The sequence below is a fragment of the Mustela nivalis genome, assembly GCF_964662115.1.
Source record: "Mustela nivalis genome assembly, chromosome: 10".
Taxonomy (NCBI): Eukaryota; Metazoa; Chordata; class Mammalia; order Carnivora; family Mustelidae; genus Mustela; species Mustela nivalis.
The window spans coordinates 76238810-76266671 of NC_139029.1; the positions used below are offsets into that span (position 1 = coordinate 76238810).

Sequence of the window (27862 nt, forward strand, 5' to 3'; positions counted from 1 at the left end):
TTATAAAAACTGCACACAAATAAGTAAAGATTATACATAATCCTGAATCCCTTAAATGCTATCATGGTTGAAAAAATCACAGGAATGACCCCCAAAATTTCAGGATAAGTCACATTAAACCACATTTAAGATTTATCATTTTTGTTACTGTTTTGTTTCTCCATTCAGAACTTAACTTAGATTGACTATCTCTGGGAGGTATTACCCAAAACACCCAGCTTTAACTGAAGGGTGTAATACCAGGAAAGAGTAATGTCCAAACTTTTTCCTTTGAGGTTTAAATTAATTTAGGGGTCAAAATGAGTTTCTTTCTTAACAAATGAGGTTGTATTACCCACTCAAATCTTATCATTGTGAATAAACCTTATTGTACAAATAATTCAAGATAAGAAACATGCTTTTATATTAATGTTTGGATAAGTTCTTATCATTAGAAAATAATAAAGGACAAGGAAATTGACCTAGAACCACATTAACAAAAAGTATCTCTCTAATCAAACACATTAATTTGAATTACTTGGAGTACTTAATAATACTATTTGTCAATTTCATGAGTTGAATCTCACAGATTCAAGGTAGTGCCAGTTTAAAAAGTGTTTAGATACTAAGAAATCTGTTAACTGATATTAGGCAAGTATCCTTTTTTGCAATCTCAGTAATACCACACCGTAAGGGAATAAGAAGACAAGAGTAAAAAGACTTCCCTCTATCTACAACGGTGAATAACACAAACCTATTTTAAAAGTATAAAGAAAACTTAAGTTTAATTGAAGTAACTTAATGACACCTGGACAAACTATCAAAGATTTTTAGATCACAATAAAAAAAAATTTGCTGTGCAAATATTAATTGAGCATTTTTAGATCATGAAAAGGTTTGAGGAAAATTAATTCTCAATATTGGAATAGAACAATTCTTACTAAAAAGACAAATTTCTAAAATATTATTTAATTATAATCAGTGATCCACAGATAATATTTATCATAAAAGAGTCAGTCATAACCAGTCATAACCAGTAATAAACCAGTAATACAGTGTTGTTACAATACAGAGGAAGGAAGAAAGAAATATGTGAAGATCAAAATTTATCACTTACCTCATGATTCAGCTCTGCTATCTGATCTTTCAGTTCCCTAATATACTGGTTAGAATCAGACTTGTTAAGCTGTCCTTGAAGCTTTCCTTCTTCTTTCTGTTTTGTGACAATAAAACAAACCAAAAACAAAAGACAAATTTCACAGCATGTACTCAAATATTTGAAGATAGAGGACAGGATAAGGGCATATCCTTTAAATGGCTAAATTCTGAAATAATCTGTTCTCAAACTATCTCTGGAAAGTAATTTATAGTAAACTATACCAAATACTTCTAAATAATGCTTAGTGGAAGCTGTTTACAACACATACAACTTATAAAATGTACTTCTGGAGACACTCCTAGAAACCGACAATTGAATGAGTCTAGAGTGAAAAAACTATCCTAGAATTTCAAAGGCATTCTAGTTACCTTGAGCACAAAAGATTTTCTATCCATACCATAAGGGATTCAACCTCTAGTTGAGAAGGTAGTAAGCTTCCCACAGCTACACTGGGAATCAGCTTTTGCTTGGTGAACACAGAAGAGAAAAAAGAAAGGTTCTGCAAACCACTCTTAAAAGGGGAAGGAGAGCTCTGAATCTCTTCTATTTAATTAACATAGGAATGTATATTGGGAGTCCTAGATATAGCTAATTAAAAGGTGTTCCAATACTAACAGCTAGATCCAGAACCATACTGTGATCATTTTCCAGGCATACAGATTGGGAGGGAAGAAGCTGCCTTTTCCTTTACCATTTGAAAACAAATGTGAATTTTAAGACATAGGGCTGGGCGTCCAGGTAGCTCAGTTGGTTAAGCGTCTGTCTTCCGCCCCAGTCATGATCTCAGGGTCCTGGGATTGAGTCTGCCCAGGACTCCCTGCTCAGCCAGCAGTCTACTTCTCTTCTCCATCTGCTGTTCCCCCTACTTGTGCTCTCTCTCTCTCCTTCCCTCTCTCATTCTCAAAAAAACCCCAAAAACCAAAAACCAAAAAACAAAGACATAGGGATTATCAGAGGATGAAAATGAATTGTTTTTGACATCTCCAGATTTTTTTTTTTTTTAAGATTTGTATTTATTTATTTGACAGACAGAGATCACAAGTAGGTAGAGAGGCAGGCAGAGAGACAGAGGGGGAAGCTGGCTCCCTGCTGAGCAGAGAGGCCGATGCGGAGCTTGATTCCAGGACCCTGAGATCATGACCTGAGCCAAAGGCAGAGGCTTAACCCATTGAGCCACCCAGGCACTCCACCCAGGCCATTATTTTTAAAGACTGTATTTTCCAAAACCCATTATGTGACGTGAGGAAGAACAGCTACAACTGAGTAGGTAGATATCTTTCCAAAGGGGACTAATTTGATGAGAATCACTCCTTCGGGTATGTGTTCAGCTGTCTTCTTTGATGGTCTTTGAGTCTAATTTTAGCATCATGCCATATTAATTGCCTTGAAATCATTAATTAAATGGAAAGTGCAATCAACTACTAGGAAGAAATCCTTGTGGATGAGACGGAAAGGCCAGATATTTGTGGGCTGAAATCGGATTTACAAAAGTTGCCTTTAAATCTGGTTCCCAGTGAAGGTGAAGTTCTGAAGGATTGTGGATATCCCATAGCATGAATATCATACAGGACAAAATAAAATTCTCAGGGTGAATAAAATTACAAAGTCTAAGGTAAGTTCTAATGTGGTGAGACAGTCATTCAAGAATGCAAAATACTTTAGGTTTGAAAGGCTGTCAACTGAGCATAACCAGAATTAATACCAATTCTTTCCTATAAGGAAACGTGTATGAAATAAAAATTTGGCATGATAGGAATCACTAAACCTGTTTTACAAAAAGTGACTAAGTGACTCCAAAGATCTGTTTTCTCCAAAGGTGGATTGTAGTAAGGTTTAGCCAAAAATTTTACACCTTGATTTCTTTAGAGGAAAGGCAGTATTTAACAAAAAACAGAGCAATTGAGAAATTTTACAATAAAGAAAAGGAATGTTTTAACTTAGGGGGAACAAAAAGACTCCTGAAAGGTATTTGTGAAAATCAAAGAAGCCCTCTTTAAGAATTTATGACTAAAAAACCCAGAAATTCCTTGAATTTCTATTCATTGTAGAAAAAAGGCAGAATTTCAAAGAGAAAAACTTTATATATTTGACTAACATAACTGCATATAATTGTCTAACATAACTGCATATAATTGTTCTTTAAATTTAAATATAACCATATATAAGGTTAATAAAAGGGTTCTTCTGAAAAGCTTTTACATACAGAAAGTCAAAAGTTTACCAAAAAAATCCTCTGATGCCCATTAAACCATTTCCTGTACACACACAGAAACACACAACATACCCAAGTAACAATTTGTAAGGACAAACTGAAGGCAAAGGAAGGATAATTAAGCAGCTCTGTGCTCTAGCAGTAACCCCATCCCTGCACAGTTGTCACACATTAGTAGCAAGCATACCAATGTGACAGACACACCAGCTGGAAAGCTCTGCATAAGGTATTCTGATTTAAGTCTACTTTAAGGGAATATAGCTGGTATTTCAAAAACTAAAGTAATCTGAGAGATTTCCTAATTGCTATTTAATAAAATATATAAATAACATTTTATCTAAAGTCCATGGTTTTTATGTTCTGCAAATGGGCTCTCATTTAAATATATTGATTCGAAGCTCTTTAGGGTCCTTAATAAAGATAACTAAACACATTTACAATGCCAAAAACATACCCAGTTAACTATATTCTAAAAAGTGGGCAACTGAATTTCACTTTTGAGACAGTTTATTTGATTACCTAATGTTTAAGATTCTTTTCTGCAAACATTTTTATAGCTTTCTATTTTCAAGCAAGTCCACATGGTTCTTTCTGATAAGCAGGTGGGAAAATGTCAGCTATCCTAATAAATTTACCAAGTAACCTGGATTTTCTTGGATGTTTTCTTTTGGTCTAGCTGATAACAACAACAGATTGCCAGTTAAGTGGTTTCCTAAGCAAAACTAATTAGGTAAGTGACAAACTTAAAGAACTCCAACACATCAACAAGTTTGGTAATTCTGTAATTTCAGTGAACAGACCTTAAATATATACCTTTTTGTCTTGCGATAAAAGAAAACTCTGTATTAGGAGAACATAAAGTAATACTCATAAAAAGCTTAAATTCACTTCCACTCTTGGATCTTTCAGTATTTTAGCAATTACCTTCATGATGTTTATAATAATCTAATTCATATTAAAGCCTTACGCTATAGAGTTCCATGTATGCGTTCTCTTAGTCAAAAGGTCATCAAAAACCTAAAGATGTGCATGTTTAAGTGATTAGGGACAGAGTATAACTACTTTACTTTAACTTACTCTGAAATGCACCAAAAAATAAGACACCTTCAGTGGTAGATGGGTAAGTATTTAATAAAGCTACAATAAAAGAAATATATAAAAATATTAATTCCAGAATGGAGGTGGTAGATGTTCACTGTACAACTCAGCTTTTGTATGCTTGAAGACTTTCATAGTAAAATACTGGAAGAGGTCATCAATAAGAAAACAATACATGCCTGCCCCTCCCACCACTAGAAAGCAAGCATTTAATCCATACTATAGTTCATTTTCATATGTAAGAGGTATTTATCTCCCACAGGTTATTTACTGATGCGTCGTCTAAAAATCTACCTTTTGCTCTAAGATTAGTACTTTCTTCATATTTTACTAGAAATGTAAGAAACTGAAAAATATTAAATCATAAATTAGTACTTCATTAAAACAATATAATTTTAGACCAGGCTGAGTTACAGTTCATCTCTATAATACTTTAGAGTAGATTTTATGGTTGTTACATCGAGATCTATTTTCTCTCCTTCATTACATAGTGGTCATACAATAGGAATTATCCCCATCCTTAAGCCCACAGTAAGGCCCTGATTGGTGGGGTTTAAGCCAAAGAGCACAATCACATATTTGCGCTGTGGTGGCTGGTTCAGGTTTTGCTCAAATAGTGTGACTCTCGAAACTTTTACTGGAAATTATGGGTTATAACTTCTTATTCTGGATATTATAAGTAGGTACAAGGCTCGCTTGTTAGCCATTTTAACACAATGAGAAAAACCTCCTAAGGATAAAAAATGAGAAGCAGAAGGGTGCCTGGGGTAGCTCAGTCAGTTGAGTGGCTGACTCTTGATTTTTTTTTTTTTTAAGATTTTATTTATTTATTTGACAGAGAGAAATTACAAGTACACTGAGAGGCAGGCAGAGAGAGAGAAGGAAGCAGGCTCCCTGCTGAGCAGAGAGCCCGATGCGGGACTCGATCCCAAGACCCTGAGATCATGACCTGAGCCGAAGGCAGCGGCTTAACCCACTGAGCCACCCAGGCGCCCCTGACTCTTGATTTTTGACTCAGGTCATGATCTCAGGATCTCATCCAGCTTTGTGCTCAGCGAAGAGCCTGCCTCAGGATTTTCTCTCCCCGCCAACTCTGCCCCTTCCCCTACTACTCACAAGTGATCGTTCTCCAAAATGAATAATTTTTATTTATTTTAGATTTTTGACTTTTTAAAATAAATGAATAAATCTTTTTAAAAAATGACAAGCAGAGAAGAACCTTCAGACTCATGCCTAATGCAACACGTTGGAACCCAAATCAAACTTTTCCTGAAATATATCCTATTTCTGGACTCTTCAGGTACCTGAGCCAATAAATCCCCTTTATTATTTAAGCCATAAATAAATGCAGAATGTAGTTTTCTATTATCTGCAATAAAAAACATCCCAATGGGGTGCCTGGGTCGCTCAGTGGGTTAAGCTGCTGCCTTCGGCTCAGGTTTGATCTCAGGGTCCTGGGATGGAGGCCTGCATCGGGCTCTCTGCTCAGCAGGGAGCCTGCTTCCTCCTCTCTCTCTGCCTGCCTCTCTACCTGCTTGTGATCTCTCTCTCTCAAATAAATAAATAAAAAATCTTTAAAAACAGAACAAACAAAAAAACACCCCAATGGATATTTTTAAAAATATGACTAAGTAAATGAATACAATAATATAAACAACATAACCTTGGAAATGCTTAAAACTGTAGTTCCCAAAGATGACTATGGTTGGGAGTTTTGTAAACACACTGATTAAGACGATCTATTTCTGGCCTAATGAATTCTAAATATCTATAAATGGAGTTTGAAAAATCTGCACACTTTGAAAGCTACACGAGTGGTGGTCCTGATACAGCCAGTGTGTAGACCTATACTTGAAAGACACTAGTTTGTACCACCTTTGAAAATGAACTATTTCTTAAACAGATACTCAAAATGTATTTATACGCCAGTTATAAGGTACTTTTATCTTTTAAGAATCCCAAATAATATTTTACAAGTCTATACTCATTATAGAATTTACTTAGTATACTTTTACACATAAAAAAGGAAAACTGGTAAGGTTTCTTAAATTAATTTCTTTTCAATTCTGCTACCAGTTTTACTTCATATTATTTCTGTTAGTTTCAGCCGGTCAGTTTCCTGTCTACAGAGGGTGGTTCATTTTGAACTCTAATCCCTTTCTTGGTTAACCTAGCTCTCAAACAGATGATATTACTATTTTAAAGCTTAGTAAAATATGATGAGGAACTAAATAATGTTTACGATCAGGAAAAAAAAAAACCCATATATATGACCTCTATGACTGAATAGTAAGATAACTGTTCAAAAGAATAAAGAAAAACCAAAGATTTGAGGACCAGCAGAATAATTACTGAAAAACATAAAAGTATCAGCATCTATGAGGACAATGCCAATAAATAAGGGATCCAATTTTCTATAGTTTTTATTAGGTAATGGGTTGATACAGTCAAAAAACTTAATTTCTTTTTAGTGCTCCAGAACTCACTGTTTATGCACCACACCCAGTGCTCCATGCAATACGTGCCCTCTATAATACCCACCACCAGCCTCACCCAACCTCCCACCCCCCGCCTCTTCAAAATCCTCAGCTTGCTTCTCAGAGTCCACAGTCTCTCATGGTTCGTCTCCTCCTCCAATTTCCCCCAACTCCCTTCTCTTCTCCATCTCCCCATGTCCTCCATGTTATGTTCTTTAATATAACCATAAATGCCTGTAGAGGAATATTTAGCAAAATACTTAGCAAAAAAGAGCAGTGATTCTGGTATTTGACTACCTGCACTGTTTTTAATAACCTTAGGTATACACATTCATCTGTTTTATTCCTGCAACCACGGGGAGCTGTAATCCAGGAAAGGATGCGGTAGAGATGGAACACGCCCAAGATGTGTCCCATATTCTGTTACAGTTGGTTGGAAAATCAGTACATGCTATAGTCAGCAAAAAAGAAATGAGTATTTATCTGTGCAATGTGTGCATAGACACAGTAGAAAGTGGACACTTTAATCAGAGTGATCATCGCCTACATCTGCTGCACTCCAACATACTCTTTAAGAAGTTGAATAATCAAATGTGTTGGTGGATCAAGCTAGAAGAATTAAGTAAAAATGTGAAACGTTTTCTCTATAGCTCTAAGAAGCTTGCTTTTCATGTGTCATATTGTAGCAAAACTGAGACTAATATGATGTTAACTTGCTTTAAACAACAACTGGGGAAAAACGTGGGGTTTAGTAGCATATAATATTGAAAAATACTGTGGAAGTGAGAGAAGAGGAGGCAGAAGCTCAGGTTTGTTTAAACTCAAAAATTAAGCCTCAATTTTTAAAGTGACATTGTAATAGGCATGTCTAAGAGTCCATTCATGTCTGTTTCTTTATCTATGCTTTTAATGCTGGGTATAATTTACCCTATCTTGCCACAGGAAGGACACTTCCTTAGAGACAGGAAGATAGCAGATTTTAAAAGCTGTGTTCAAGCCATAGGCTTTTTAATACTCCGTGTGACTGAATAATTTGCTTAGAAGTCTTTGGGTTTTCTTAGAGAATTAAACCAGTTAATACCCAGTTAATGTGCTAGATGCATATTTGAGGCAGTTGAAAATACAAAACATAAAGCACCTAGTCTATCATTTATATCCTGCTAAAGTTTCCTTTAGCTTTTCAGTTTTAAGAATTTTCAAATCTACAGAGGAGCTGAAATAGTATGATTTCAGCTATATTCACTCATCACTATTTTGCCACATTTGCTTTCGTTCCTTCTCTTTGGATATACAGATATCTTCTGAACCATCTGAATGTAGACTGCAGACATGACATTTCAGTACTATATATTTCAGCATGCATTTCCTGAGAACAAGGAACTGTTCCATGTAACTAAATGCCATTATCATGCTTAAATAGTTTAATTCCACAGTGTCATTGAATATGTAGCTCCCATTCAAATTCCCTTAAAAGGGCCCCAAATGGATTACTACTGTCCAGAATCAAATTCAGGTTTATGGTTACATTTGGTTATTATATCTCTTTGCCCTCTTTTAATCTGTAATAGTCAATCTGCATTTTTTTGGTGTCATGACTCTGTTAATATTTTTAACAGTCCAAGTCTAGAGACTATATTATGCAAGGTAAAATACAAAAATCTCCCATTCCAACCAAACTCCAAGTACAGTTCTGTTTTTATTCCTTCTTTTCAAACCAAATAGGCAGCAGGATAAACCTAATATAGTGTATATTTAATGGTTGGTTAAGGGAGGAAGCGTAGAAGATAGAAGCACAGAAACTTAGGTATCTGAAGTCAAAGACTAAGAAAATATGTAGGAACAGAGAATCGATTCCATTTACTATAGCACCAAGAACCATAAGATACCTGGGAATAAACCTAACCAAAGAGGTAAAGGATCTGTACTTGAGGAACTACAGAACACTCATGAAAGAAATTGAAGAAGACACAAAAAGATGGAAGACCATTCCATGCTCTTGGATGGGAAGAATAAACATTGTTAAAATGTCTATACTGCCTAGATCAATCTATACTTTTAATGTCATTCTGATCAAAATTCCACCGGTATTCTTCAAAGAGCTGCAGCAAATAATCCAAAAATTTGTATGGAATCAGAAGAGACCCCAAATCACTAAGGAAATGTTGAAAAACAAAAATAAAACTGGGGGCATCACGATACCTGATTTCAAGCTTTACTACAAAGCTGTGATCACCAAGACAGCATGGTACTGGCATAAAAACAGACACACAGACCAGTGGAACAGAGTAGAGAGCCCAGATATGGACCCTCAACTCTATGGTCAAATAATCTTCAACAAAACAGGAAAAAATATATGGTGGAAAAAAGACAGTCTCTTCAATAAATGGTGCTGGGAAAACTGGGAAGCTATATGTAGAAGAATGATACTTGACCATTCTCTTACACCGTACACAAAGATAAACTCAAAATGGATAAAAGACCTCAAAGTGAGACAGGAATCCATCAGAACCCTAGAGGAGAACATAGGCAGTAATCTCTTCGATATCAGCCACAGCAACTTCTTTCAAGATATGTCTCCAAAGGCAAAGGAAACAAAAGCAAAAATAAACTTTTGGGACTTCATCAAAATCAAAAGCTTCATCACAGCAAATGAAACAGTCAAGGAAACAAAGAGGCAACCCACGGAATGGGAGGAGATATTTGCAAATGACAGTACAGACAAAAGGTTGATAACCAGGATCTATAAAGAACTCCTCAAACTCAACACACACAAAACAGATAATCATATCAAAAAATGGGCAGAAGATATGAAGAGACACTTCTCCAATGAAGACATACAAATGGCTATCAGACACATGAAAAAATGCGCATCATAACTAGCCATCAGGGAGATTCAAATTAAAACCACATTGAGATATCACCTTATACCAGTTAGAATGGCCAAAATTAGCAAGACAGGAAACAACATGTGTTGGAGGGGATGTGGAGAAAGGGGAACCCTCTTACACTGTTGGTGGGAATACAAGTTGGTACAGCCTCTTTGGAGAACAGTATGGAGATTCCTCAAGAAATTAAAAATAAAACTTCCCTATGACCCTGCAATTGCACTCCTTGCACTCTTTTATCCTAAAGATACAGATGTAGTGAAAAGAAGGGCCATCTGTACCCCAATGTTTATAGCAGCAATGGCCACGGTCGCCAAACTGTGGAAAGAACCAAGATGCCCTTCAACAGACGAATGGATAAGGAAGATGTGGTCCATATACATTATGAAGTATTATGCCTCCATCAGAAAGGATGAATACCCAACTTTTGCAGCAACATGGACGGGACTGGAAGAGATTATGCTGAGTGAAATAAGTCAAGCAGAGAGAGTCAATTATCATATGGTTTCACTTATTTGTGGAGCATAACAAATAGCATGGAGGACATGGGGAGTTAGAGAAGAGAAGGGAATTGGGGGAAATTGGAAGGGGAGGTGAACCATGAGAGACCATGGACTCTGAGGGGTTTGAAATGGCGGGGGGTTGGGAAGTTGGGGGAACCAGGTGGTGGGTATTATAGAGGGCACGGATTGCATGGAGCACTGGGTGTGGTGCAAAAATAATGAATACTGTTATGCTGAAAATAAATAAAAAAAATATGTAGGAACAGCACTAGAAGATAGCATTTTATTATTCCAGTAAACATTTACTTATTATATTATTTATTATTATATTATTATTAATAGCATATTATATAATTACATTTTATTATATTAGATACTTGATAAATGAGAAACATAATAAATATTAGTAGTTATATTTTTTGCCTCTTATTAAGAAGCAAACCAGTAAGTTTAACTCTTCAATTCTTCTGAGAGCCAAAGAACTCTCTCCATACCTCACATCACTTTAAACACACAAAAGCCCTTCTGCCTTGCTGTCTTTGTGAAAATATTCTATGTTGTAGACAGATGACTTTGAATTCTGGGAAGAGCACAGGGATAGTCACAGAGAAATCACTGAGAGAGAGGACTTATCATGGAAAGCATCCAACAGCCACTTATTAAGCTTTACCTCATTCGGTGAGACAGTGCTCACAGCTGGAGAAAATGGTAGCTGAAAAAAATGTCATGCAATCTGCTGGATGGCTGGAACGTCTTATTTTAATATCCTTATATTCCATGTCATGAGGGTTTATCCTCTCAGTGAGAGATTCATCTCTGCTTTTGTTTCTTGGCTTAGTGTTTTTTGTTTTAGTTTTGTTAAAGATTTTATTTTATTTATTTGACAGGGACAGAGGGATCCCAAGTAGGCAGAGAGGCAGGCAGAGAGAGAGGAGGAAGCAGACTCCCCGCTGAGCAAAGAGCCCGATGTGGGGCCAGATTCCCAGGTGCCGAGATCATGACCTGAGCCGAATGCAGAGGCCCCAACCCACAGAGCCACCCAGGCACCCCTTGTTTTTGTTTTTAATACCACAAAGTTAAACACCAAAGAGGTGTGCACCATACAGCAGCTTTTGTCTTGCTCCTTTGCCTATGAGGAAAAGGATAGATGATGCTACCCTGTTTACTAATGGTAAACACTGTCAGGCTAGGCTGGGTTAAGACCTGCCAAGTCCTTTGGAGTGCTGTCTTGGGATACTGAGACTTTTGAAGAACTAGTTTCAAAAAGCCTTTCTAAATCTAGGTATACGTCATTTCATCTTCTTGCCATTCTACTACCTAGCACTCTTATTTCTCGAGATCCTCTTTTGTTAGCTTAAAGACCATTTGCTCTAGACTATTATTTTCATACTCTGGATTCTTATCACCACTTCTTTCTCTTAGCAGCATTTTCTCCAGCCTGATAAATTAATAAGCTGTCCTCTTTTTTGGCATGGCCCCTGTACCTGTGACCTAAGTATGGCCTAGATCCAACAGCACTAGAGGACTAAACAGACTCACTGGCTAACATATCAAGGATCACATGGAAAAAGCTGGTGGAAATCAGGTTTTGCTCCTACGTCTGTATTTGTGAGACAAACCATGGCAGGATTATGTATTAGAATTGTTTTTCTAAAAATGGTGTTGATAATTTTATGTTTGATTCATAGATCTTTTCCTAGACCCTCCATAAAGAATGACACTCAGCCAAAGTTGGGGAGTACAATCCTTAGCTGTCAAAGTTTGTCATGTGTTCCTTAGCATTGAATGACTAGACAGCTTCCTATATATTCATCTCACTGATACCACATGCTCTTCTCTCATTTTTTCCCCCAAATGTTTATTTAAATTCCAGTTAGTTAACATATAGTGCTATACTCGCTTCAGGAGTATAATTTATGAAGTGATTCATCACTTACACATAACGCCCAGTGCTCATCATAATGAGTGCCCTTCTTAAATGCCCATCACCCATTTATTTTTTTTTTAAATTTAAATTAACAAATATTACCTACCACCCATTTTAATGCATCCCCACATACGTTCCTCCATCAACCCTGTTTGTTCTCTATCATTAAGAGTGTCATGGCTTGCTTCCCTCTCTTTCCTTCCTATAGGTTTATCCATTTTGTTTCTTAAATTCAACATGAGTGAAATCATATGGTTATTTGTCTTTCTCTGACTTATTTCACTTAGCATAATACACTTTAGCTTCATCCATGTTGTTGCAAATGGCAAGATTTTTTTTGATAGGTGAGTAATATTTCATTGTATTTGCAGTGATTATTGTTAGATATGAATTTAGTGCCATTGTAAAGCTGGTGTTTCTGGTGATGTTCTCTGTTCCTTTCTAGTCTTTATTGCATTTGCTCCTTTTTTCCCAAAGAGTCTCCTTTAATATTTATTGTAGGGCTGGTTTAGTGGTCATAAACTCCTATAGTTTTTGTCTGGGAAAGTCTTTCTCTCACTCTCTATTCTGAATGGCAGCTTTGCTGGATAGAATATTCTTGACTGCACATTTCTTTTCTCATTTGTTTAAAAGAAACATAAGGAGTTGATTTTGCAAACAAGAAGTTTTATCAACTTATTATATTATTATAATACTAAAATTTGACAGGGAGCCAGTCATTTTTATCATGTAGAGGAGAAGGCCAATATGAAAAAGAAAATTATAATTATTTATCAATTCGGTAACTCCTTCCCATATTAAGTCAAGGGAGAACAAGGTAGAAAATCAAAGACAGCCCATATAAAGACAGTATCAATAATATTTTATACATTTGAGATTATTAACTAATACTACAAAATTAATTTCCTCTCAACAATTTCAATGAGATGGTTTGGCTTGGCTGTGAATAGTACAGTTATTGAGTCATTTTTTCCCTCTGCATATGCTCCTCCATCAAACATTCATCACCTTTAGCTTATGATTTGGAGTTCACCTGTTATACAGAGGAATTTAAAGGCCTGAGGGGAAAAAAGTAAAGAAAAACAATTTCAATGATCAATGTTAACATTAGAGTATGTACACCCAGCTTTTTTTAAAAAAGAGAAATAATTGTTTTTGTAAAATTATACAGGTTTACTTTAATTCACATAAAAGAAAAAATATAAAGATGAAAATTAAATCTTAAATTTTAGCTAAAATTGATAGAAAATACAAGGAACAGGAGTCAGGTTTCTATCTAAATCTGTGTCCCTTGAATTGCAATTCTAACTTTCCAAATAAATGTCCAAACATGAGGTTACTGAGCTTATATAACTGAGAGACTGGTTTTAATTTTGTATAACTTAAATCAATTTACATTTAAATCACCATTATGTGGCTAGTGCCTATCAATGCAGCAGAGCCACTGCTCCATTGGTTTCTGGCATTGAATATGCTATGAGAGATGTGGACAAGTCTTAACGTTCCTTACAACTTTGTGCATAACCTGCTTTAAGTGTTTATGGAGTATTCTGTCAAATTTTCCTAGAACGCAGGGTATTCTTTTGATTTGTGTATTTGAATCTCTCTGAATCTCAGGGATGACTTCTTGTCTATATATTTTTTTAATTGAAGTATAATTAGCATCCAGTATTATATTATTTTCAGGTGTTTAATACAGTGATTCAAGTCTATACATTACACAGTGCTCATGAAGGTAAGTATACTCTTAATCCTCTTTATTTCATCCATTCCCGTACCCTTCTCCCCACAGGTAATCACCAGTTTGCTCTCTGTATTTAAGTCTGGGTTTGTTTCTTTTTTCTTTCTTTGGTTTATTTATTTATTACATAATCCTTACATCCAACATGAGGCTTGAATTTATGACCCCAAGATCAAGAGTTGCACACTCTTCTGACTGAGCCAGCCAGGTCTCCCTGTGTTGATCTTAAATTCCACATATGTGAGAAATCATGTGGTACATATACCCAATGGAATATTACTCAGTCATAAAAAAAGAGAATGAGATCCTGCCAATGTACCCAAAGAGTAGAAGGCTAAGTGAAATAAGTCTGTTAAGGGAAGACAAGTACCACAATCTTACTCAAATGTGGAATTGTTCATATTTTTTAATATATCTTCTTTCCACTTGTTGTGGGACACCAGTTATCTTTATGTGTTAGATTATCTACCTTTCATCCATGCCTGCTAGCTATACTTGTTTTACATTCTTAATCTCTGCATTCACTATGATTATCTCAAGCTTTTCAGCATTATATATTGAACAGACTATTCTTTTACTGTTTCTGTAATGATATATTGGATTTCAATTTGTTTCCTTAGCAGTAAATCTTATCTGTTTTTTTTAAATCATTTTATCTTTTGATTTCTTAATTTTATTGAATTCATCCTGCAATTATTTTTTGAGCTCCTGTTATATGCCATCCAAAAGGCAAACTGCAGTAGATAAGATAAACAAGGTTCTAATATATTATATGCGGGAGTGATTTAATTCTTAAGGTGAAGAAAATTAAAGACCCTGAGAAGAGTCATAAATAATATAGAACATGATGATGAAATAGAGAGTAACGGTGTGAGGGGCCAATTTTACAAAGATGGTCAGGAAAACTCTGAGTGGGTGACTTTTACATTGAGATAAAAACAATGAGAGGGAACCACCAGGGGAAGCTCAGGGAGCATAATGTTCCAAATGTAGGGTAGAGCAGGAACAAAAGCCTTAAATTAGGAATGAATAAGCTTGGTTCAGGAAATGAAAAGAAGGACAAGGTTGCTAGAACATAACATGTGAAGCAGAGTATGATGATACTGTAGTCAGAAAAGTAGGCAGGAGCCAGAATACTCAGGGATGTCAAGGCCACAGAATGAGTGTGGCACTTCTGCTAGGTAGATCAAGTTGTCTTTGTTGCTATTTTTCTATGATTATTTGGAAGTTCTAATTCTTATCTTCTTTCTAGCAATGATTACCTTAAAAGTTATTTAAATGTATATTCACTTAAAAAATTAACATAGTAATAAGTCTATATGGTGTAAAAAGTGAATTCCGGTCCCTTACTCTTTTGCACCAAGCTCTCTACTCTCCTCAGAGGGAACACTGTTAACAGCTTTGATAGGAATCACACCAGACACCCTGACGTATTTAAGTATGTGTAAAACAAGTAATACATGGACATATACTTTTAAAAACACACATGGAATTATGATCTACATTCTGTCTATAATTTGTTGTTCTCATTTACTATGTCTTGCAGATCTTTATTCTTTTGTAATGGATTTATTATGGCTTAACAATTCTCCTATTGATGAGTAATTACCAATATTTTTAAATAATAAAAATGATGTTGGATTTAGGCATCCATCTTAAGAAGTTATATAAAAAACACAAAATAAGTCTAAAATGGAAGGAAATAGTAAAAACAAGAACAGCAATAAAACAGAAAAAAAAAAGTGGCTTATCATTAAATTTGCATTTCCTTATTAGTATTCTTCTAGCCAGTGATATCAGAAGTATTGGCTACTGGAACTAATGTTGTTTTTTCTTTTTTTGAATGTTCTGCAGATGTTTAATATATAACCCAATTCTCAATTGAAATGTATAGTTACTACATTTTTATAATTTTAGGAAATCAATACTTACTATAGTTTAACATTTTAAGCCTCACATATTAAAACTTAAAACAGTTTACAAATAGACATCACACCCTTAAAGGAAATAACAGAAACAATTAGTAATCTCTCTATGCTCTCTTCATAGAGATTTCAAAATAAATCTAAGGTTATACATAGGATGTGGGTTTTTCACTGGGAGTAGTATTACAGAAAGTTTGTGGTATTAGAAGGGTCATGACACAATGCAGGTTGCTTAGTCTCAAATGCAAGTTTAAAGCCTGCATTTAAAAAATATTTTAAATTACACTCACAGATGAAAAATGTAACACAAAGAGAGACTATGCTAAAAATATATCAAGTTCTCTCTCTCCTTTGTAAAAGTTAAACTATTTCAGAGACCATAAGAAGGCATTATCTTGACTGTTTTTAAGGTTAAATAATCTTTTTTCAAGGCTATATTATGAAACTATGTTCAACGGTCACAGAAGCAACCATATTAACTTGTAGCAGGGGGACAATTTTTAAGTCCTAATTTGATATTTTCAATGCATATATTAAAGCAAAATGTATTAAGCAAATTATAACTGCATATGAAATTACTATAGTAGAAGAAAACCAATGATTTGAGTAAATCCCTGACAGTTGATAAGTAATCACTGTGATTAATCAACATAACCTTACTGAAACACCAATAGCAACCACTAAGCTCTAGTAAGTTATTACTGATTTGTACTTTGCCCTAAGAAAAATTAACCATAATAGTAAATGTGGTAAATGGTAGCCTCCCTGTGACTTCAAGGTGACTCATTTGAAACATCTAAAGACAAATCATACTCATATCATGCACCATTCTAAGTTTCTAAAACAGATTCCGGTAATTTAAAGTCCTGGACAAAAAGGTTTGAATATTTTTTATAGTTTAGTAACTAAAGGGGAAAAAAGTACATATAAATACTTTTAAGAAAATAATAAGGTAATTTGTAAAAGTATGGACGAGAGAGAATAAATTCAAAATTTTATTAATGCTAAGACTGACTTAATTCCATTTGAGAAGAGAAACACACAAATACACACATATTTTAAAGTGATCTTTCTTAAAGGATCAACTACATGTCCACATGAAAAATGAGCATTTGCACAAGGTCCAAAAGCTAGAAAATATTTCTTTAAATCATAGTTTAATTAAAAGCAAAGCAATTTTGTGACAAATACTTAAATTTATATAATTCCAGGGGTCCCTAAAAACCATGAAATTACATAAAATATTTTTTACAACAGATTTCTTAAAGAACAGTTTTGGGTTTACAGAAAAAATGAGAAGACAGCCATATACCTCCTGCACTCAATTTCCCCTATCAATAATATCTTCCATTAGTATGGTAAATTTGTTACAATTAATGAACCAATATTGATACCTTATTACTAACCAAAGTCTATGGTTTGTTCAAATTTTCTTAGTTTTTTGTTTGTTTGTTTTTAAGCTAATGTCCCTCTTCTGTCCTAGACCCTATGGAGAATACCATATTACATTACATTTTGCTGTCACGTCTCCTTAGGTTCCTCCACTCCTTAGGCTCCTCTTGATAGTTTGAGATAGTTCTCAGACTTCACCTCTTTTTGATGAGCTTTGAGGAGTCTTGGTCAAGTATTTTGTAGGATGCCTCACCATCGAAATTTGTCAGGTATTTCTCATGTTAAGAATGGGGTTTAAGGCGGCACCTGGGTGGCTCAGTGGATTAAGCTGCTGCCTTTGGCTCAGGTCATGATCTCAGGGTCCTGGGATAGAGCCCCACATCGGGCTCTTTGCTCAGCAGGGAGTCTGCTTCTCTCTCTCTCTCTCTCTGCCTGACTCTCTGCCTACTTGCGATCTCTCTGTCAAATAAATAAATAAAATCTTTTTAAGAATGGGGTTTAAGGGTTACTGAAAGACTACAGAAGCACTATTTTCATCACACCATAGTACATACTATCAATATGATTGATAACTATTGATGTTGACCTTGATTATCTGTGTGAGGCAGTGTTTGTCAAGTTTTTCCACTGTAAAGTTACCCTCTTTTTCCTACCCTTTCCATACTGTACCCTTTGAGGGAGTCATTGTACACAGTCCACACTTATAGAAAAGGACTTCTTCCTCTCCTTAAGAATACAATATCTACAACAATTATTTGGAATTCTTCTGCATAGAAATTTATCTCTTCTTTCCCACTTGTTAATTTATTTATATCTTTGGACTGATAAATAAATCATTATTTATATCAATGGACTCATGGGTATTTATTTTATACTGTGAATTAAAATCTACTATGATTTTAAACATTTTTTCTTCATTTGTTCTATTTTGGGCCATCAGGAACTCTTTCTGTTGGTTCTTCTGTCCTTTTAAGATACTTCTATTAATGTAGGGTTTTGTTTTGTTTTTAAGTCCTTCCTTTCTCTAGTATTACAAGGTGTTTAGGCTCATCTTTGTCCTTACTGTATTTCCTCTCCCGGTATTGGAATCAGCTATTTCTCTGAGGAGCCTTGGTTTCCTTCATTAGAGAATGGTATGAGAAACCAAGATGTGTATGCTAGGTGTACACAAATTGACTTTTATTAACACCAAGATGATTGCCGATATTATGGTCTTTAAGAATCTAATCCTCCATCACTAATTCTTCGGATGCTACAATGAGCTCATCTTGGGTATGTGAATGATATTCTTCATTTCTAAATATAGCAGTACCTTAAAAGCTTCTAGGTACCTAATTTCTTTATATTTAACTGTATACTAAATTTGGGTACCAAAGAATCTGAGTACTTAAGTAAAATTTTAACTGAATTTTATAATCCTTAATGACTACATAGCAAGTTGAATAAAATATCCTACATACCTAACTTCTTCTGTTGAGAATTACTGCTAAAACTAGATAAAATTAGAGAACAGCCAATTTTTTAAATTTAAAAGTGTTTAAAATTTTGAGAAAATCATTTAAGAAAAATGAAAAATACTTCAAGCAAGTTGCTCAGAACGGAAACCATTGTACTTAAAGGGGAAAAAAAAAACCTTCCAAAAAGAAGTTTGTTAACCAAGAGTTGGCATATCAACTACCAGCTGTTGTGAAACTATTAGCAAATTAGCTCAGGAAATTGAAAAGCACAAACTGATCACAAAACTTTATGATAAACTTCATCACTTAGTAATGTCACTGCAATTTAACATTATTAAAACATGTATTTTAAAGTACAGTGATAAAGATTTTATCACTTCCTCTCCATCTCTGCCAAAACTGCATACTGATCTGGGCACACTGATTTAAACATAACCCATTCATTTTAGGTCAGAACAGAATTTTGAGTGGGTGTTTCTTAAGCCTAGAGTGGTTGGGGTATTGCCCATCTGAGGCATCCCTAGAGGTTATCTGCTGGGCAAACGAACGAAAGTGGGTAAATGTTACTGGGTACCAGGAAAAGAACAAAAAGATGGATTTGAATAGAACTATACAGTTTTAGATTAAAACTTTTCCATTAGTTATAACAAAGCAGCATTAATTTTATAGATGCACTTGACCCACAGAAGCTTTTAATATGGTTATGACAAATTAATATGCTTATCTTTACAATAACCAAAATACAAACTCAATTCTGGGTTAAACATCAGAAAGCTTGAGTTCAATTCCCACGTGTTTTCTTCAACTATGAGCAAAAATTAATTTTTCTGTGTTTTGTTCCACCACCCGCAAAGCAGATCAAGTTTTATTCAGTGTGAATATAAAAATAAAGCCTTGGACTAAAAAATAACATTTGGATCAACAGAATAAAGGTGGAAAATTCCACCAAGAGGAGGAAACACTTTTTAACCACCATTTCCTCCCTCCTAAATACTATGAATTACTCTTATAAGAATTTTTTTTTTCTGAATCAAGCTCAATTAAATTATCTTAATAGGTTAAATATCTACTAATTGATCACCCCTATGCTCAAAACCCTCTAATGGCTTCCATCTTACTCAGAGAAAGGCCAAAATTCTTAGGCCCTACATAATCTGCCTATTTACCTCTCAGACTTCCTCTACTTCCTCTCTTACTTCACACAGGGACTCTACTCAGAAATGCTCCTGGCCTTAGGCTCTTTTCCCTTACTAGTACCTTAGCAGACAATTCTTTCCCCAAATCTGCATGACTTACAAACACTTTCTCATTTAATACCAACAGCTCTAAAGCAGAAAACTTTCAGATTCTCTGTTCTGAATGAATAAATAAAAAGATAGATTAAGTAACTTGTCAAAGATACTAAGTAAGTAGTTTGACTTCAAAATCTTATACTCTCAACAAATGCTAAACCTCTAGCTATTATGAGAAAACAAAAAGACAAAAAGTTGTGACCACAGAGTCAATTAGGATTTAAAATCTGCTTGTTGTTAATTATAATTAAATTTCTTGAAGCTTTTTATTCTGATCAGTTTCTATCATATTTATTTTTGTAGGCTATTTAAATAGAGAAATAAGAAAATCAGCTTGTAAAGTATATGTGCAGACAGGAAGAAAAGAACAAAATTCTCCCTTAAGGGGTAACAACTCGCATCACCTCAGAGTAACTCAGATGTAACTGAAGCCACTGACGCCAACAATAAACATAGGTGAATTTTCAGAGGTTTAAATTCTATTCAACAACCTTTCAAAAAGGAGAACCACGTTCAGTCCCTCATTCTATAAGATGACAAATGCATTTAGACAGAGTCTTGAAATCATTCTATCATCCTCACCAGTGACCTCATGATAAAAAAATGTATGCAAATTGATGCATGTGTGAAAACGGTGATAATCTCTGAACTTTAAAAACTGGAATACTCAAAGTATATACAGTAAAAGTCACTTGTAGAAAAGGCAGATGAGCGAATTATTGTATTACTTTAACATCTAATACAAATAGTTGAGCGATGGCTATGTACCAAGCATTATATACCAAGTGCTGAGATACACAGCAATTGAATGACTGGCTAGAAATTCCTCATACTGAGCTTTCACTGGTGGAGAATGTGGACAACAAGAGTAACAAGAAATGTATATTTTATGGCAAGAAATAATTGTTTTGATGAAACATTAAGTGGCAGAAGAGCACAGTGATCAGAATAGTAGTATTATTTTGGATAGAAATATAGCCAAAGGAGTTTTACCTAATAAAATCATAGAGATCTGAATGAAATGAAAGGATTATATAGTATTTAAAATTCATAATGGTAATTCTGAATGGCCAAAAGATATTAAAATGACATACATGATATAATCTTTATGTTTAATGAAAACTTAGAGTTTAACCTCTTAATTTTATAGGTGTATATCTGCTTGAAACAAGCATTATAATAGAATGATGACTAAAATCCATCATTTTGATGGCATTTTGTTTGAGAAGGAGGAAACCTAGCTAATAGCTTTCTCAAATAGTTCTAAGAAAGTGGTTAAAATTTGAAAACTGCTACACTTAAAGAAGGTTAAATTCACTGTGAGACACTAATATAAAACAGCTCCTCCAAAGACAAGGAGGAAAAGATTATAAAAATCTTAAGTATATTACAGATACACATATCTCAAATAATAACAGGGAAATATTATAAACTTTAAATCAGAGCAAAGGTTTCAGGATGACTAAAGAATCTTTGAAATCAAATTTAATAAACTTTAGCCTCACAAGTGTGTCTACCACTGAATGCTAGTGTTTATAAAAATGAATATTTGTTCATCTAATGTATTTCTTTATCTAAATAGAATACATTTAAAAGTATAATTTTCATAAATACTTTAAAAAGCAGATCTTAATCATATCAACTGATTACACAATAACAATTTATTAAATGAAGAGTTAGAGAGAAATTGGTTTACGGGGAAAAATTTTATTCACAAGAGAGTAACATTAATTGGAAGAGTTGATCTGAAGAGATATGAAGTACAAAATATTTGACAGAGTTCTCCCCCTAGTGGAACTTGAAAATGATCTAAAGTATTTCCATGACTAAGAATAACCTAAAATGTACTATTCTTATAATTGAGAAAGGAGTTTCAGATTTTAGCAAGAGATCTATTATGGATCTGCATGTAATAAGTAAATAAATGCATGAAAGTTGAATCATCAAGACATTTACTAAAAACACATTTACTAAATGTATTAATAGTAAGGTAGCAAAGCACAACTCAGTAAAAAGAAATACCTTAAAAGCAGAGGACTAGGGATACAGAGAAACACAATTTAGGAAGATATATCAGCTTGTACAATGGTACAGAATTTTGAAAATATGTGAAAATTTTGAAAAGTGTGTGTGTGTGTGTAAGGGGTAAGGAAGGAGTATGAAGAGATAATGCTGAAAGATGAGATGGGCAATGCAGGTATGGGAAACAATGAAAAGGTAAGCATTTTAGGCTGAGAAATTCTGATATGATTTGCTAGGTAAAAGGCAGTCAGTAAAAATTCTTATTTTTTTAGAAAGCTAACTCAGATAGCTCTGTGGAAGAGCTGAGGCTGGAGAAGTGAAACTGACTAGGAAGTTACTACAATAGTTCAGGTAAGGCTGTGGACAGAATAATTCAGGGAATGGCCAGGGGAACAGAAAGGCTAAGAGAGATTAAAAGAAAAGTTTCTGAAATTAAAATCACCTTTGATTTAGTTTTAGATTTATTCCAGACTTTCCTCTTTTGAAGGAACTGAGGAGTTGGGCAAGACACTTCAGTCTTCATGAGTTATTAAAAATTATCTGAAAGTGGGACACCTGGGTGGCTCAGTTGGTTAAGCAGCTGCCTTTGGCTCAGGTCATGATCCCAGGGTCCTGGATTCGAGCCCCACAGTGGGCTCCTTGCTTAGAGGGGAACCTGCTTCTCTCTGCCTCTTCCTGCCACTCTGCCTGCTTGTGCTCTCTCTCTCTCTCTCTGACAAATAAATAAAATCTTTAAAAAATTATCTGAAAGCAAAACTACAAGAGTATGTGAGAAGGTAAAATGCTGGTTATGTTAACTAGCACAAGCACTTTGTAAAAGAATTTGATATTATCTAATAAAGTTGAAAGTTTACATATTCTCTATATAGACTTCATGTAGAGGGTTAAGAAAGGACTAAGCGAAGTTCTCACTAGGTTGAACAATCCGTTAAGAGATGCTACCACTGATCAAGACTAGAGATACAGAAAGGAAAAAAAAAAATTGGATGAAACAGGAACACATAATTTTAAACATGTTGAATTTGAAGTGCCTGTGCTACTTCCAGGTGGAGTGGTCTAGAGTCCATTAAAACTACTGGTCTACTCATCAAAAGACACAATAAGTTAAAGAACAACAAAAGACAAGTCAGAGTGGAAACAGGTATTTACAAAACATAACATCAATAAGTAAATAACTATATATCCAAAGAAAAAGACAAAAACCTACCAGAAAAATACATATAAAAAGACTTCAGCAGACCTTTACAAAAAAGGAAATCCAAATGGCCAGCCTTATTAATAATCAGGTAAATGGAAATTAAAACCACAACAAAATATCACAAGCACTTTGGAAAATAAAGTTGAAGAGTTGCATGCTATGTGACACAAACATTCCACACCAGAGAAACACGTACATGTAGTCAGTACAGTGCACACGATTGCTTATAATCACAGCACTGTTCCAAACAGTCCCAATCCACAAACTCCCAAATGACCAATAATATTAGAGTGGATACACTGTGATACAGTCATAAAATGGGAACACATAACAATAAAAATGATTACTTACTAAAATAATTTTGAACAAAGAAAGAAGAGACAAAGATATTCAAGAACACTCTATTCAAAGTTCAGAAACAGGTAAAACTAAACTGTACAAATCAGAGAGGCATATGAAGTTGACACAATTATAAAGAAAAGCAAAGGAGAGACTACCACAAAACTCAGGACAAGGGAGTCAGGTGTGATTGGGTAGACTTCTGGATACAGGCAATATTCTGTATCTTGACCTCCACCGTGACTATATGGGTAATGTGTTTACCCATATTATAATGTAGCTTTGTATTACAAACTTCTTGGTATACTGTGCTAATAATTTTTTAAAAGGTTTAAAAATTATTGGTTGGGGGAAACATGTGAGGGCTGGAGTTACATTAGGATCTGTTATACAGATGGCTCCTAAAGCCATGTAAGTGAGATCCTTCATTTGAATACAGCCTTTAAAAAGCCAAAAACTTGGGATTCTCAGAGGAATACAAACATTCAGAGATGATAAGAAGACTAAAACAAAAAACAAGAAAGAAGTAAGGCAAAAGTGAGTGGTGGTGGGAAAGCTATGGGAGGAGAGAATGTAAAGAGGACGACTGGTCAACAACCATAAATGAGATAAACTCAAGCAGGATAAATACCGAAAAAATACCAATGAATTTAGCAATTAGGATTCCAAGGATTATTTAATCAAGAGCCATTTGATGCCAACATATTCCTGATAGTAAAAATTTCATGCATTTTCTATTTTCAGAAATGATGTAACATGCTGCATTCCATTTTAAATAAAACTTGCAGCATATCAGGCTCTTCACTTTCATAAGTATTTCAGAAGAAATAAAAACATTGATATAAATCTTGCTGTTTGTGACTAACATGCATAGAAATGTAGCAAAATTTCTTAATTTTCTAGATGTTAGAAAACTCCAGGCTTAAACTAGAATTTAATACGATAGCATGATTTTAAACCACTGATTACAAATATGTCATGAAGTCAGTTCATGTTTGAAGTTTTTCTGAGTATGTGCTACTTTACAGGGAATATTAGCAACAGAACACAAAGGCTAATTTTTTAATAAACTTATACAAATCGATGTATCATGATTACTTTTGACCCAGATCAAAAGATGAAGCTATAATACATGTAAGTCTTAGAAATTAACCAAATTTTGAATTGAAATTTAGTTCAAAGGATATTTTAAGTGGAAGAAAATTCTATATGCTGCAGCAAAACTGTATTTTGGCTTGGAATAAATATAACATATTTTGAAAGAAATAAGATTTTAAACACAGTATTTTTCCCATATGAGAAATTTACTACCTTATAAATACAATAAGAATTAGGACATACATTGACAAATTATTTAGTTTTGAATCTTCTTTCAAAAATTGCTTTGGCAATGTACAAATATGGTATCAAACTAACAAACGTGGACTTAAGCAGAGGTCACAAAAGAAGAGGACTAAGTTAAGTTGGACTTCAACAAAAAAAAACTTTTGTTCATCAAAAAGCAGTAACAGGGGCGCCTGGGTGGCTCAGTGGGTTAAGCCGCTGCCTTCGGCTCAGGTCATGATCTCAGCGTTCTGGGATCGAGCCCCGCATCGGGCTCTCTGCTCCACAGGGAGCCTGCTTCCCTTTCTCTCTTCCTCTGCCTGCCTCTCTGCCTACTTGTAATCTCTGTCTGTCAAATAAATAAATAAAATTAAAAAAAAAAAAAAAGAAAACTATCTATCTGATAAGGGATTGACCCTAAGGATACATAAGGAACTTCAATAACTCAAAAACCTGATTAAAAAAATGAGCAAAGGACTCATACAGACATTTCTGTAAAGAAGATACACAAATAGCAAAAAGCAAATGGTAAGATGGTCAACATCACTAATTAGGGGAATGCTAATCAAAACCACTATGAGCTATGACTTCATTCTGATTAGGATGGCTACCACAAAAAAAACAAACAACAACAAAAACCCCAGAAAATTAGCAAGTATTGGTAAGGACAAGGAGAAATAAGAGCCCTTGTGCACTGGCTAGCAAGAATGTAAAATGGTGCAGCTGCTATGGAAAATAGTATAGCAATTCCTCAAATAATTAAAAACAGGATTACTGTATGATCTATCAATCCCACTTCTGGGTAAATCCCAAAGAAATGAAAGCAAGGATTCAAAGAAATCTGTACAACATCTGTACAACCACGTTCACAGAAGCATTATTCACAATAGCCAAAAGGTGGATGCAACCCAAGTGTTTACCAATGGATAAACAACAAAATGTGGTATACAGATACAATGGAATATTATTCAGTCTTATAAAGGAAGGAAATTTTTTCATATATTATTTTTCACATATTATCCATTACACATGGATAAACCTTAATGACATTTGCTAAGTGAAAAGACCCAGTCATAAAAAGACAAATACTACAGCAACTGGGTGGCTCAGTTAAAGTGGCCAAGTGTTGATTTTGGCTCAGGTCATAATTTCAGTGTCCTGGGATTGAGCCTTATGGTCTGTAGATGGGTTGGTTTGTAGGTTGATCTGTCGGGCTTCTTGCTCAGTGGGGAGTCTGCTTTCCCTCTCTCTTTCTCCCTCAGCCCCTCCCCTGACTTGTGTACTCTCTTTCTCTAGAATGAATAAATAAATTAAAAAAAAAAAAAAAAAAGACAGGGACCCCTGGGTGGCTCAGTCACTTAAGTGTCTGCCTTTGGCTCAGGTCATGATCCCGGGGTCCTGGAATGGAGTCTTGCATGGGGCTCCTTGTTCAGCAGGGAGAGTACTTCTCCCTCTGCCTGCTGCTCTCCCTTTTTGTGTGTGCTCTTTTTCTCTTTCTCTGACAATAAATAAAATCTTAAAAAAGAAGACAAATACTATACCGTCTTACTTACATGCAGTACCGAGAGTAGTCTAATTCAGAGATTAAAAATGGAATGGTGGTTTCCAGGGGTTCGGGGAAATGGGCATGAGGAGATGTTCAATAGGCAGATTTTCAGTTTTGCAAGATGAAAAGAGTTCTGGAGACTGACTGGTTGTACAATGTGAATGTACTTAATGTCATAGAACTTACACTTTAAAATGGTCAATTTATGTTATATGTTATGTTACCACCAAAAAAAGAACGTGGAAATGAATATGTGTTGGAAATAGAATCATAATCATTAAGAGGAAGGTACAAGTCACTCTTCAGGTACAGAGAGAAATTATTTTTATGTGTACTTTATTATTTTCATATGGTACCTGGATTTCCAGCTCAGCAATGTGCTGCTGTAATTCAGCCACAGCAGCTATGCTATCTGCTTCCCGGAGTCTCACAGCCATCACTTCTTCCTTGTTCTAGAGCGGCAAACAAAACAAACCAAAAATAAACCATGTGGTAAAAGTAAAATATACTTCAAATTTTGAAATCAAATAGATTAATGATCAGATGAAAAAAAAGTGCCATTATTTCCTGAACTTGATATGAAATGAAGACCAAACATATAGAATAATATTCTATCTTTAAGCATTCAGAAACAACACTCAAATAAACAAATTCTGCATAAAAAGTTAAAATTAAAAATGAACTTAATCTTAAAAGAATTCAAATCACTGGTGACTGTGAAAGCTGTTCATTTTTATGCAAGAACAAAAAATTGAGAACTTTCAAACACTAAATTTGGACAACAGATTAACAGAGAATATGGATACTGAGAGAGCATATTAACTGGATAATACTTAATGATTATATTCTTTCTGAAGCAATAAATGTTAACATTTTTTTTTAATTTTTTATTTTTTATAAACATATATTTTTATCCCCAGGGGTACAGGTCTGTGAATCACCAGGTTTACACACTTCACAGCACTCACCAAAGAACATACCCTCCCCAGTGTACATAATCCCACCCCCTTCTCCCAAACCCCCTCCCCCCAGCAACCCTCAGTTTGTTTTGTGAGATTAAGAGTCACTTATGGTTTGTCTCCCTCCCAATCCCATCTTGTTTCATTTATTCTTCTCCTACCCACTTAAGCCTCCATGTTGCATCACCACTTCCTCATATCAGGGAGGTCATATGATAGTTGTCTTTCTCTGCTTGACTTATTTCGCTAAGCATGATACGCTCTAGTTCCATCCATGTTGTCGCAAATGGCAAGATTTCATTTCTTTTGATGGCTGCATAGTATTCCATTGTGTATATATACCACATCTTCTTGATCCATTCATCTGTTGATGGACATCTAGGTTCTTTCCATAGTTTGGCTATTGTGGACATTGCTGCTATAAACAT

At 34.8% G+C, this 27862-nt stretch overlaps 1 protein-coding gene across 8 annotated transcripts in view; it reads right to left on the reverse strand.

Annotated features, from left to right (window-relative positions):
* Positions 1–27862, reverse strand: part of EVI5 (ecotropic viral integration site 5) — a 207232-nt gene that overhangs the window by 29272 nt on the left and 150098 nt on the right. For 7 of the 8 annotated variants that reach the window (XM_082688706.1, XM_082688704.1, XM_082688705.1 and 4 more), the window contains 2 exons: positions 26832–26927; positions 1097–1192 (listed from right to left, as the gene is read on the reverse strand). In XM_082688706.1, the coding sequence (XP_082544832.1) occupies positions 1097–1192; positions 26832–26927 (192 nt within the window). Of the gene's footprint in view, positions 1–1096; positions 1193–16888; positions 17758–26831; positions 26928–27862 lie in introns of those variants that run through there. The other variant, XM_082688710.1, reaches the window with a different exon arrangement.